Genomic DNA, 12,917 nt, shown 5'->3' with positions numbered 1-12,917 from the left:
GTTGGAGACTTGGAGTTACAGATTGCTAGACTGCAAATAGTTACAGATTTGAGTGTGCCAGACTGCAGATTGCTTTTTCTTATTATGTGTCCTCCTCTAGTCAACTTTCTCCAAGAGAAACATTCATCACTGCATGCGTATGTATCAAAGTAAATACTGAACAAATAGTTACACATTCCACAATAATAATATGCTTACACACTGTTGACATTGCTCACTCGTTAATCATGTTTCTGCTAAATGGAGTACAACGATGAACGTCACTAACTGACGATAGCAGGTTTACAAGAGATGTTGTTCTTGCTGGGGCTGGAGCCACTGACATGGTCTTGCTGAACTGGGAACCACTTGAGATCATGTAACGGTTTGGGCAGTGATAACAGTTACAAGGTTTTAGCCAAAATATCCGGCTAAGACCATCTGATCATATATGACTCCTACTGCAAAGAAAGCACCAAAGGCGATTGCAAAGATGACCTTACTGCCAATCTCTTCTCTGGAGTTGATGGACCCTGGACTTGCTTCCGCTGAACCGCAATGGTTTACAATCGAAGGACCACACAATTTTGGGTTTTCATCAAAGCTAGAATCTGGAAACGTGCTAAGCTGGCCTGCGGTTGGAATAGGGCCTTCGAGGTCATTATTAGAAACATTGAATTTGAAAAGAAAGTGCAGATTGTTTAGTGCGGCCGGAATTGTACCAGTAAGATGATTGCTGGACATGTCGAGCATCTGCAGATTTGTGAGGGTGCAGATTGGTTGTGGGATCTCTCCTGATAATTTGTTGGAGCTCAAATTAAGTGAAACGAGCGCTCTTAGTTGACCGATCTCCCCTGGGATCACACCAGTGAATTTATTGATGGCTAGATTAAGCACTTTTGGAAAAGCACCAGGTTTGAGGTATTGGATAAATGGACTGAAAAGATACACAGGCAGTTCAAAGAAGACCTTTGGTGCAGTCTTGTCTGATTTTAGCATTGGCATCTCCATTAAGGCAGTTGAAATTTCACCTATAAAGCTGTTGTTTGATATGTCTAGATACAAGAGCAAGTTCAAGCTACTGATCCATTCAGGTATTGGTCCAGTTAGCTGATTGCTTTGCAAAAATAGCACCCTCAAATTTGTGAGCTTGGATAACCAATCAGGTATTGTTCGAGACAATGAACAATCACTCATAGAAAGAACCTGAAGATTCTCAAAACCATTAATGCCGTTATCCTCTGGCATGGTCTCATGCAGGAAGTTGGACCCAATAAGAAGGGTGGTCAGGCTCCTGGATCCCCCAAGGATCTGAAGTGTTCTTGTGATATTTGTAAGGGAGAGGTTAGCGAGTGATAGAAATGAGAGGGACTTCAGATTACCTATCTTTTCTGACAGTTGGCCATGGAAATGATTGCTGGAGAGCCGTAGTGCAGTCAGCTTGCTGCACGAGTATAAGCTTTCTGGAATGTTGTCGATGAAGTTATTGTGCAGGAGATCTAACTTTTTTAGATTGGGCAAGTTTGAGAAGTTGACCTTGGTAAGTTCTCCGTGAAATTGGTTGCCCTTTAAGATAATTGTTGTGAGATGTGTACAGTTGATCAATGCTGATGGAAGCTCCCCTGACATGTGGTTTTGTTCCAAATGCAGCTCCTCCAAACTCTTCAGCTTGCCTATGGCATCCGGTATATTGCCGTTGATCTTGTTGCCCCCAAGATCAAGGGTGACCAAATTTGTGAGCTTGGTGATGCCATTGAGTGCTCCTTCTAACCAATTATTAGGTAAAGAGAGGTGCTCTAATGATGTAACTTTGAAGACCTCATCTGGAAGAGTTCCACTGAGGTTGTTATAGCCAGCGCTTAGCAATTTCAGCATGGAGCAATTACCGAGTCCATGAGGAATATTTCCACTGAATTCGTTAATACTAAGTTCAAGCACAGAAAAAGATGGTGCGCTGAGACAGAGTGTAGTTGGTAGCTGCCCAGTAAAACTATTGGTGCTGGCATTGAGCACGACCAGGCTCTTCATCACCTCCCATGTTGTGGATGGAAACCTTCCGGTAAACAAGTTGCTTGAGATGTTCAGTACCTGCAGAGGCCATGCAGGGGTTGAAGATGGCAGCTCGCTCAGGGCTCCTGTCAGGCGGTTGAAACTGACATCAAGGACAGTGATGCTGCTGGATGACACCAATTCCAGCGGCAAGCCACCGGACAGTGAGTTGCACGACAGGTTGAGGCGCAATAAGCCTGTGAGATTTCCAAGGAACTGCGAGATGGACCCCTCGAGGCCTCGAGAGGCCAACAAAACATCACTGACCATCCTGTTGGGGCTGCAGGTGATCCCTTCCCAAGTGCAGCAGTCCGTATTGTTCTGCCATGACGACCCGAGGCCGCCGTCCTGCGAGAACCCAGCAAGGAGCTGGAGGAGGGAGCTCTTCTCCTGCTCCGTGCAGGAGCTGGTCGGAGGGGCCAAGGATATCAGCAGCACGAGAGCCAATCCTAGAAAAGGCAAGGGTAATCTGCTGCCGTTTGGGCAATGGTGTGACCGCATGGCTTTCTGAAGAAGCTAGCAAGGGAACCAATGGGCTGGTGAAGATCACGAGAGGAATGGAACAGGCAGCTCATGTCTCCATTTTATTTGATCCTCTTTCAAGTCGCACTCAAGAAAAGGAAAAGAAATGGGCCTAGGATTGACTGTTGTTGGCAAGGAGACTAGCAGCACAATAGTCAGCCCAAAGAAAGGTATGTGAAATCACTACCTACGTGAGCGACTAGAAATTAGCCTGTAAACCACAAGCGTAAGCTTTGGTCTGCCAGGCTAAAGTACTAGTTTCTCTTAAAGAAAAAACAAGAGAGGAAAGGAGCAACCTGCTCTGGTCTCTGTCTCATTTCATCCCTTCTGGTCATCGTGATGACAAGAAAATCTGGTCAAAGATTAGCTGCTATTGCATATCCACTAATTTATTCACGAGTCTGACTTCCAAGCATAAACTGGTTTGTTAATCTTAGTCTGACCTCTTATCGTATCAGTTTTGCAATTAAATTCCATCATCGATGTCAGGGTTGATTTAGAGAAGATGTGGATCACAACTCTCCCATAGGAGGCCATTCAGGCATTGTGGCTACCTATCAAAGGGTAAAAAAGCTATTTTATTGGCGCCAGACGAGGAGATTGAAACTTTTCTACATGAGTGTGCAGTTTGCCAAAGAGTCAAGGGAGAGCATTGCCACTACCCTGGTCTCCTAGATCCACTGCCACTACCTAAGTGTTGTTGATTGATTGAATGGTGTGTTGTAGCTATCGTCATATGGCCTTTCTTAGATTGTTAATGCTGCTCAAACCTAGTTCTTTTCGGCATCTGGCACCCCTTCGCTCGTATTGGCAGGATGCGTGCCATGCAAGCTGGCTTGGTTGCATGATTCCCCCAGAATCTTGCCCTAGCTTTCCTAATTCCGTGTAGTCAGTGATGTGTCATTATTGCCTAGTATTATCTGCAATACACACATAAGAAGGATAATTTTTAAGCTATGCACACCTACCCACAGCAGCGACATCACCTATATAATAGGGGTTAGTTGGGTTTGACTTAAAGCAAGGCTGAACATTTTTACAACTTATCTGATGACAGCTACATTTTTTTCTTACACAAAATAATAACACCCACCCGGTGCAACTAAATCAGCAGGAGGTTGAAATTATGTGGCATCTAATCTTTATTGTATTGAGTGCCACACGATATTCACTACACCCCATGTACATTATGCTTGGATTGTCTTGCACTTGACCCATGTGTTTAGACACTTCATTTTATTTGGTGCTGTGAATGATTTTTATGCCTACCATAGACCTTTCATTAAGCGCTTTGCCCATGCTTGCTATGACTTTGAGGTAGATGCTTATTCTTTTATTACACATATTTGCATCACTACCTCACATTTACATGCTTGTCCCCATGATATCTTTGCTTGTGCTCGATTGATATGCTTACATGCCATGTCACAATCCCTTGTCACACCATATGCTTTGCATGATGACGACACTTGTTTGGTCACTCATTTCTTGAATGCTTGGTTTTGCACTAAAGCTAACCACATTTGTTTTTCCAAGTGTTTGTTGTCCTTACTCCTTTTGAAGGAACCACAAGATGGTGCGACAGTGGAGAGTGCCCATTTCGAGCTTCAAGATGACAAGTACTTGGTGAACGTCCACTTCTACACGGTGAAGCCATCTCTTTCCCATGGTGATTTGGTTTTTGATCCGAGGTCAGATCTTTCCCAAGGGAGGGGAGATGATGTGGAGCATCCTATGGACATCACCATGTCAAGAGTCCGTTCGGCGAGTGACATGTGTGACATCTACTTCACATACCCAAAGGTGAATCATCTCCTTTACACGTGCTCACTTGACACCTTCGAGGATGGTATACTACTTGACACTCCACTCATGTGCATTCATAGCTATTGTTGGAACACTACGGACGATAAGGAGGAGTGCAAGAGCCAAGGAACAACTACACCATCCGGGAGGTAAGCCTGGAAGCGGAGACGGTAGAAACGGAGCTGCCGGAAGCTACAGTGGCCGGATATCCGGGCCAGAGGCCGGACATCCGGCGCATGCGCCGAAGAGCTTCAGCAGCCGGACATCCGGCGCCTATCAATAGGACGGACATCCGGCATCGCCCCGGAAATCCGGACAACGGCTATCCAGAGAAGAGCAAAACAGCATGTTCTAGGCCGGACATCCGGCCAGTGCCCCGGACATCCGGCGTCTCATGAACGGTCGGACATCCCGCCCCCAGCCCGGACATCCGGCGCCTGCCTGCGCGCAGAGTTGGGCCAGAGGCCCATGTATCCCTTTCCCACTTACCCCTTCATGGCTTAGACTATATATACTACTCCCCCTCCTCCTAGTTAGGGTTAGCGTTGTTGAGGGAGTCCTGGATTAGGGGGTCTCCGGACAGCCGGACTATCTCCATTGGCCGGACTGTTAGACTATGAAGATACAAGATTGAAGACTTCGTCTCGTGTCCGGATGGGACTCTACTTGGCGTGGAAGGCAAGCTAGGCAATACGAATATGGATATCTCCTCCTTTGTAACTGACCTTGTGTAACCCTAACCCTCTCCGGTGTCTATATAAACCGAAGGGTTTTAGTCCATAGGACAACAATCACAACATACAATCATACCATAGGCTAGCTTCTAGGGTTTAGCATCTCTGATCTCGTGGTAGATCTACTCTTGTACTACCCATATCATCAATATTAATCAAGCAGGACGTAGGGTTTAACCTCCATCAAGAGGGCCCGAACCTGGGTAAAACTTCGTGTCCCCTGCCTCCTATTACCATCCGGCCTAGACGCACAGTTCAGGACCCCCTACCCGAGATCCGCCGGTTTTGACACCGACATTGGTGCTTTCATTGAGAGTTCCTCTGTGTCGTCGCCGTTAGGCTTGATGGCTCCTACTATCATCGGTAGCGATGCGGTCCAGGGTGAGACTTTTCTCCCCGGACAGATCTTCGTATTCGGCGGCTTTGCACTGCGGGCTAATTCGCTTGGCCATCTGGAGCAGATTGAAAGCTACGCCCCTGGCCATCAGGTCAGAGTTGGAAGTTTGAACTACACGGCCGACATCCACGGAGACTTGATCTTAGACGGATTCGAGCCACAGCCGGGCACGCCGCACTATCGCGGTGGGTATGACCTAGCTCTGCCGCTGAACAGTACCCTAGAGGCCGCGCCCGCATCAGCCCCGACCCTTAGCTCGGAGCCAACTGCGCCAATCGAGGACGAGTGGTTAAACACCGCCTCAGGGGCTGCAGTCTCAGCGGCGATCGAGCCAAACACCAGCATAATCCTCTGCGCAGCCCGTGACACCAATGTGCCAGACCCTTTTTCTGACTCCGAACCACCCGCGCCCCTGCCAGTCGAATCCGATTGGGCGCCGATTATGGAATTCACCGCTGCAGATATCTTTCAGCACTCGCCCTTTGGCGACATTCTGAATTCACTAAGGTCTCTCTCTTTGTCAGGAGAGCCCTGGCCGGATTATGGCCAACAGGATTGGGATGCGGAAGACGAAGAAATTCGATGCCCACCCACCACCCACTATGTAGCCACTGTCAATGATTTAACCGGCATGCTCAACTTCAACTCCGAAGACATTGACGGTATGGATGGCGATGTAGGAGACGAACATGAACCAGCACCTATAGGGCACTGGAAAGCCACCTCGTCATATGACATATACATAGTGGATACACCCAATGAAGGCAATGGCGACGAGATAACGGAGGATGGCCCCTCCAAGAAGCAACCCAAGCGCCGACGTCAGCGGCGCCGCTCTAAGTCCCGCCAAAGCAAAAAGTGGTGATACCGGAACATGAGATAATAATACTCCGAACAGTGCCGAAGACAACAACAATCCCCTCCAGCAAGACTTAGAGCAGGAGGATGAAGGAGCCAGCTCTCCTGAGAGAGCGGCAGATGGAGAGGAGGATGACAATTACATCCCCCCCCCCTCCGAAGACGAGGCAAGCCTCGGCGATGATGAATTCGTCGTCCCAGAGCATCCCGTCAAACAAGAGCGCTTCAAGCGCCGGCTTTTGGCCACGGCAAATAGCCTGAAGAAAAAGCAGCAGCAGCTTCAAGCTGATCAAGATCTGCTAGCTGACAAATGGACTGAAGTCCTCGCGGCTGAGGAATATAAACTCAAGCGCCCCTCCAAGAGTTACCCAAGGCGCAGGTTACTACCCCGACTGGAGGAGGAAGCGTATGACACGGCTGATCGGCCACCTCGTGGCCGCGATAGAGAGGCATTCCAGCCAAAAGCTCAGCCTCCACCCCAACGCCATTCAAATAAAAAGGCAGGGGGAGATACGCTAGACCTGCGAGACATGTTGGAGGACAAGGCAAATCATTCAAGATCGATCTACGGATCACGAGGGCGCACCACTCTGCGAGACGACAAACATCACACCGGATACAGTAAAAGCAAACCCGGCCGGGCCGAACACAGCGGGCAAGACCCATTCGAGCTGCGTCGAGATATAGCCCAATACAGAGGCGCCGCACACGCCTTATGCTTCACAGACGAAGTAATGGAACATCAATTCCCAGAAGGTTTCAAACCTGTAAACATTGAATCATACGACGGCACAACAGATCCCGCAGTATGGATTGAGGACTTCCTCCTCCACATCCACATGGCCCGCGGTGATGACTTACACACCATCAAATACCTCCCATTAAAGCTCAAAGGACCAGCGCAGCATTGGCTTAACAGCTTGCTAGCGGACTCCATTAGCTGTTGGGAAGATCTGAAAGCCGCATTCCTCGACAACTTTCAGGGCACTTATGTGCGACCACCAGACGCCAATGATTTGAGCCACATAATTCAGCAGCCAGAAGAGTCGGTCAGGCAATTCTGGACTCGGTTCCTTACAAAGAAAAATCAAATCATCGACTGTCCGGATGCGGAGGCCTTAGAGGCTTTCAAGCACAATATCCGAGACGAGTGGCTAGCCCGGCACCTTGGTCAGGAAAAGCCGAAATCTATGGCAGCTCTCACGATGCTCATGACCCGCTTTTGTGAGGGAGAAGACAGCTGGCTGGCTCGCAGTAATAACCTCTCAAAAAACCATGGTACCTTAGATACCAAGGATGGAAATAGTAGGTCACGTCGCAACAAGCATAAGCGTCGCATTAACAGCGAAAATACTGAGGATACGACAGTCAATGCCGGATTCAAGGGCTCTAAACCCGGTCAGCAGAAAAAGCCATTCAAACAAAGTACGCCGGGTCCGTCTAGCTTGGACCGTATACTCGATCGCTCGTGTAAAATACACGGCATCCCAAACAAGCCAGCCAATCACACCAACAGGGATTGTTGGGTGTTCAAGCAGTCCGGCAAGTTAATTGCCGAAAACAAGGACAAGGGGCCGCATAGCGATGACGAGGAGGAACCCCGGCAGCCGCACACTGGAGGACAGAAGAGGTTTCTCTCGCAAGTGCGGACGGTGAACATGATATACGCAACCCACATCCCCAAGAGGGAGCGGAAGCGTGCGCTCAGGGACGTATATGCGTTGGAGCCAGTCGCCCCAAAGTTCAACCCTTGGTCCTCCTGCCCGATCACCTTCGATCGCAGGGACCACCCCACTAGTATCCGTCATGGAGGATTTCCCGCACTGGTCCTAGACCCAATCATCAACGGATTTCACCTCACTCGAGTCCTTATGGACGGCGGCAGCAGCCTGAACCTGCTTTATCAGGACACAGTGCGCAAAATGGGTATAGACCCCTCAAGGATCAAACCCACAAAAACGACCTTTAAGGGCGTTATTCCAGGCGTAGAGGCCCATTGCACATGCTCAATTACACTGGAAGTGGTCTTCGGATCCCCGGATAACTTCCGAAGCGAAGAGTTAATCTTTGATATAGTCCCGTTCCGCAGTGGTTATCACGCGCGGCTTGGGCGAACCGCATTTGCTAGATTCAATGTGGTACCGCATTATGCATACCTCAAGCTCAAGATGCCAGGACCCTGCAGAGTTATTACAGTCAATGGAAACACAGAGAGCTCCATCTGAACAGAGGAGCACACCGCGGCCCTCGTAGCAGAAGCGCAAAGCAGCCTCTCAAGGCAATCAACGAGTTCGGCGTTTCAAAGCCCGGACACCTTCAAGCGCGCTCGGGGCAATCAGCAAATAGACCGCCTGGCGCGATATGAGCTCGCGTAGCAATACGGCGGCCACCCCAATTCCAGCCCAACAACGATATCCGTGCCATGCGTACATAATTACGCATTAAAAATACCATGGGCACAGGTGGGGAGGGGGGGCACAACTGCGGCACGCCCCAAAATGCGGCCTAAACCGCACTAAGGGCTTCCCATTTGGTTATTTTTTCTTTTTTCAGGATCTTAATCTTTGAAAACACTGACCGGCAGCACTATTGCCGAAGACATGATGCAACAACCAAGGAGGCAGACAACTACGTTATACAACGGAATTCCCATGTTGATCTCCGATTTCATATCATCCCTCAGCTAGCCCTTGGAAAGGACTTAGTCCTACTTTTTGCTTATCGCACTATCTGTATCACTCTGCTTCAACGTAGCTTTTTAATAAACAATGCATTACATTACGACCATTATTGCATTATATATATATATATATGTGTGTGTGTTCGTTAATGACGCCTTGCAACCGTACACTTGGGTACGACCAATACAGCAGGGGCTCACGTACCCCACAATGCGGTGTGAAAAGTCCGAACACTTTCACAAGTGCGGCACCCCGAACTTATAGCATTATATGCATCAGCTCCGAATCATGTATTTGGTCAAATGTTGGGTTTTCCCGGCTCCTATGTTTTGGTACCTTACGTTCCGCTCTATCGGCTAAGGTAGCGCTAGGAGAACTACTGCGATTGTGCCCCGGTTCTGCCGGGCTGAGCACCTCAGTAGAGAAAGCTAAAACTGACTGTCATGATAAGGCAAGAGACTGGTCGTTGTTCGGCGAGCTTTTTCAAGTCCCTAAAGACTTATGCCGCTTAGGGCGAGGGGCCGGCCCTGTCCGGCTTAAAGGCGTGTATCACGCCCCGAATTCGGCCTTCTGAATACTAGGGGCTTCGCCGAAATTTAAAATTATAGAATTCTATGGCTAAGTGAGAGTGATAAAGCAATATTAGTCCGGTTGCCTTGTTCGTTGTGCTGAGCACCTCCCTCGAAGGACCCAAATATGGGAACAAGAGTGCTCAGGTTTATCCCGAACACCCCAGCACTAGCGGCATGGGGGCAGAAGCCGAGGACTAGCCATCTCTCAGATTGGATAAACAGCCAAACAGAAGGTAATATTTTAAATTCAAACAAACGTTGCCTAGCGCATATGAAACAAGTTTTCATAAACACAGGTAATATTTTACATCTTTCGAACACTCATCCGCGATAAGACGGGCACCCGGCAGAACACCCTCGTAATACATCTCAGGGTGGCGGTGCTCCTTGCCCTCCGGCGGTGCCTCCTTGATCAGCTTCACGGCGTCGAGCTTGACCCACTGCATTTTTACACGGGCAAAAGCCCGGCGTGCACCTTCAATGCAGACGGATCGCTTGACGACCTCCAGCCGTGGGCAGGCATCCACAAGCCGCCTCACCAGGCCGAAGAAGCTGTTCGGAAGGGCGTCGCCAGGCCACAGCCGGACTATAAAGCCCTTCATGGCCTGATCGGCCGCCTTATGTAGCTCGACCATCTGCTTCAGCTGGTCGCTCATCGGCACCGGATGTTCGGCCTCAGCATACTGAGACCAGAACAGCTTCTCCGTCGAACTTCCGTCCTCGGCCTGGTAAAATTGTGCGGCATCGGACACACTGCGGGGCAAATCTGCGAATGCTCCTGAAGAGCTCCGGATCCGGGTAAGCAATCGGTAAGTTACTTTTACATGCTTGCTTTGCATATAGAAAGCCTTACCCACCGCTATCTTCTTCATCGCGTCGATCTCCTGGAGGGCATTCTGGGCCTCGGCCTTGGCACTCTTTGCACTCTCAAGGGCCGCGGCAAGCTTAGACTCTCGCATCTTCGAGTCAAGCTCCAACGCCTCGTGCTTTGTCACGAGAGCCTGGAGCTCTTGCTGCACCTCGCCCACCCGAGCCTCGTGCTTCTCTCGCTCGGTGCGCTCCTTGGCCGCTGTATCTTCAGCCTTGGTTAGCACTTGCTTCAGGGTCGCCACCTCGGTCGTGGCCCCTGGCAAACATACAACGATCCTGTCATTTTGCAATGGCGTCCTTTTTATATATACATATCTATAGACGGGGTATTACTTACCCTTGTTCTCCTCGAGCTGCCTCTTGGCAAGGCCGAGCTCTTTCTTGGACCCCTCGAGGTCCTGCTTCAGTACGGCGACCTCCGCAGTTAGTGCGGCGGACGCCAGCAGCGAAGCCTGCATATGCATATTAACATACTTATATTAGACTCCAGCGATATTATTTGATCCTCTGTTCGGCTTTTCTTGGTGAACACCGAACAAAGCATCAGGGGCTACTGTCTATGCGGTAATATTTCTACTACATTTTAAACACACTTACCTCAAATCCTGTTAGAAGGCTGGCACATGCTTTAGTCAATCCGCTCTTGGCGGACTGAACCTTCTGGATCACCGCACTCATGATAGTGCGGTGCTCCTCGTCGATGGAAGCGCTGTGAAGCGCTTCCAGCAGATTATCCGGTGCCTCTGGATGGACAGAGGTCACCGGCATAGGCGTTTTGCCCCCCTTAGAAGGAGGCCGCCTGCCTGAGTCTCGAACCGCTGGTGGGTCCGGCACGGTGTTCGGATGAGGGCCGAACTCGGAGCTCTCGGGGGCCCCATCCCCGCGGCTCCCGAAGTCCAGAAGGTCGCCTTGAGGCGCCTCCGGGACTGTCTCCCCTCGATCCGGTGCCTCTTGAGACAACTGTTGGAAATATGCCCTAGAGGCAATAATAAATTAGTTATTATTATATTTCCTTGTTCATGATAATCTTTTATTATCCATGCTAGAATTGTATTGATAGGAAACTCAGATACATGTGTGGATACATAGACAACACCATGTCCCTAGTAAGCCTCTAGTTGACTAGCTCGTTGATCAATAGATGGTTACGGTTTCCTGACCATGGACATTGGATGTCATTGATAACGGGATCACATCATTAGGAGAATGATGTGATGGACAAAGACCCAATCCTAAGCCTAGCACAAGATCATGTAGTTCGTATGCTAAAGCTTTTCTAATGTCAAGTATCATTTCCTTAGACCACGAGATTGTGCAACTCCCGGATACCGTAGGAGTGCTTTGGGTGTACCAAACGTCACAACGTAACTGGGTGACTATAAAGGTGCACTACGGGTATCTCCAAAAGTGTCTGTTGGGTTGGCACGAATCGAGACTGGGATTTGTCACTCCGTGTAAACGGAGAGGTATCTCTGGGCCCACTCAGTAGGACATCATCATAATGTGCACAATGTGATCAAGGAGTTGATCACGGGATGATGTGTTATGGAACGAGTAAAAGAGACTTGCCGGTAACGAGATTGAACAAGGTATCGGGATACCGACGATAGAATCTCGGGCAAGTATTGTACCGATAGACAAAGGGAATTGTATACGGGATTGATTAAGTCCTTGACATCGTGGTTCATCCGATGAGATCATCGTGGAACATGTGGGAGCCAACATGGGTATCCAGATCCCGCTGTTGGTTATTGACCAGAGAGTCATCTCGGTCATGTCTGCATGTCTCCCGAACCCGTAGGGTCTACACACTTAAGGTTCGGTGACACTAGGGTTATAGAGATATTAGTATGCGGTAACCCGAAAGTTGTTCGGAGTCCCGGATGAGATCCCGGACGTCACGAGGAGTTCCGGAATGGTCCGGAGGTAAATAATTATATATAGGAAGTGCTATTTCGGCTATCGGGACAAGTTTCGGGGTCACCGGTATTGTACTGGGACCACCGGAAGGGTCCCGAGGGTCCACCGGGTGGGGCCACCTGCCCCGGGGGGCACATGGGCTATAGGGGGCGCGCCTTGGCCTACATGGGCCAAGGGCACCAGCCCCTAGAGGCCCATGCACCAAAGGGACAAGAGGAGGGGAGAGTCCTAAAAGGGGAAGGCACCTTCGAGGTGCCTTGGGGAGGATGGACTCCTCCCCCCTTTGGCCGCACCCTTCCTTGGAGGAAGGGGCAAGGCTGCGCCCTCCCCCTATCCCTTTGGCCCTATATATAGTGGGGGGAAGGGAGGGCAACCATACCTAAGCCCTGGCGCCTCCCTCTCCCTCCCATGACACACCTTCCTCCTCCCGCAGCGCTTGGCGAAGCCCTGTTGGAATCCCGCTACTTCCACCACCACGCTGTCGTGCTGCTGGATCTCCATCAACCCCTCCTCCCCCCTTGCTGGATCA

General features: G+C 49.8%; 1 protein-coding gene across 1 annotated transcript; it reads right to left on the bottom strand.

The window, feature by feature from the left end:
* Nucleotides 1–393: 393 nt before the first annotated feature.
* LOC119315721 (receptor-like protein 2) lies at nucleotides 394–2,529 on the bottom strand. The gene has a single exon (XM_037590231.1). It carries the CDS (start codon nucleotides 2,527–2,529, stop codon nucleotides 394–396), a length of 2,136 nt encoding a protein of 711 aa, XP_037446128.1.
* Nucleotides 2,530–12,917: the final 10,388 nt, after the last annotated feature.

The sequence above is a fragment of the Triticum dicoccoides genome, chromosome 6A (assembly GCF_002162155.2).
Source record: "Triticum dicoccoides isolate Atlit2015 ecotype Zavitan chromosome 6A, WEW_v2.0, whole genome shotgun sequence".
NCBI classification, from domain to species: Eukaryota; Viridiplantae; Streptophyta; class Magnoliopsida; order Poales; family Poaceae; genus Triticum; species Triticum dicoccoides.
This window is presented reverse-complemented; position numbering and strand designations above follow the sequence as displayed.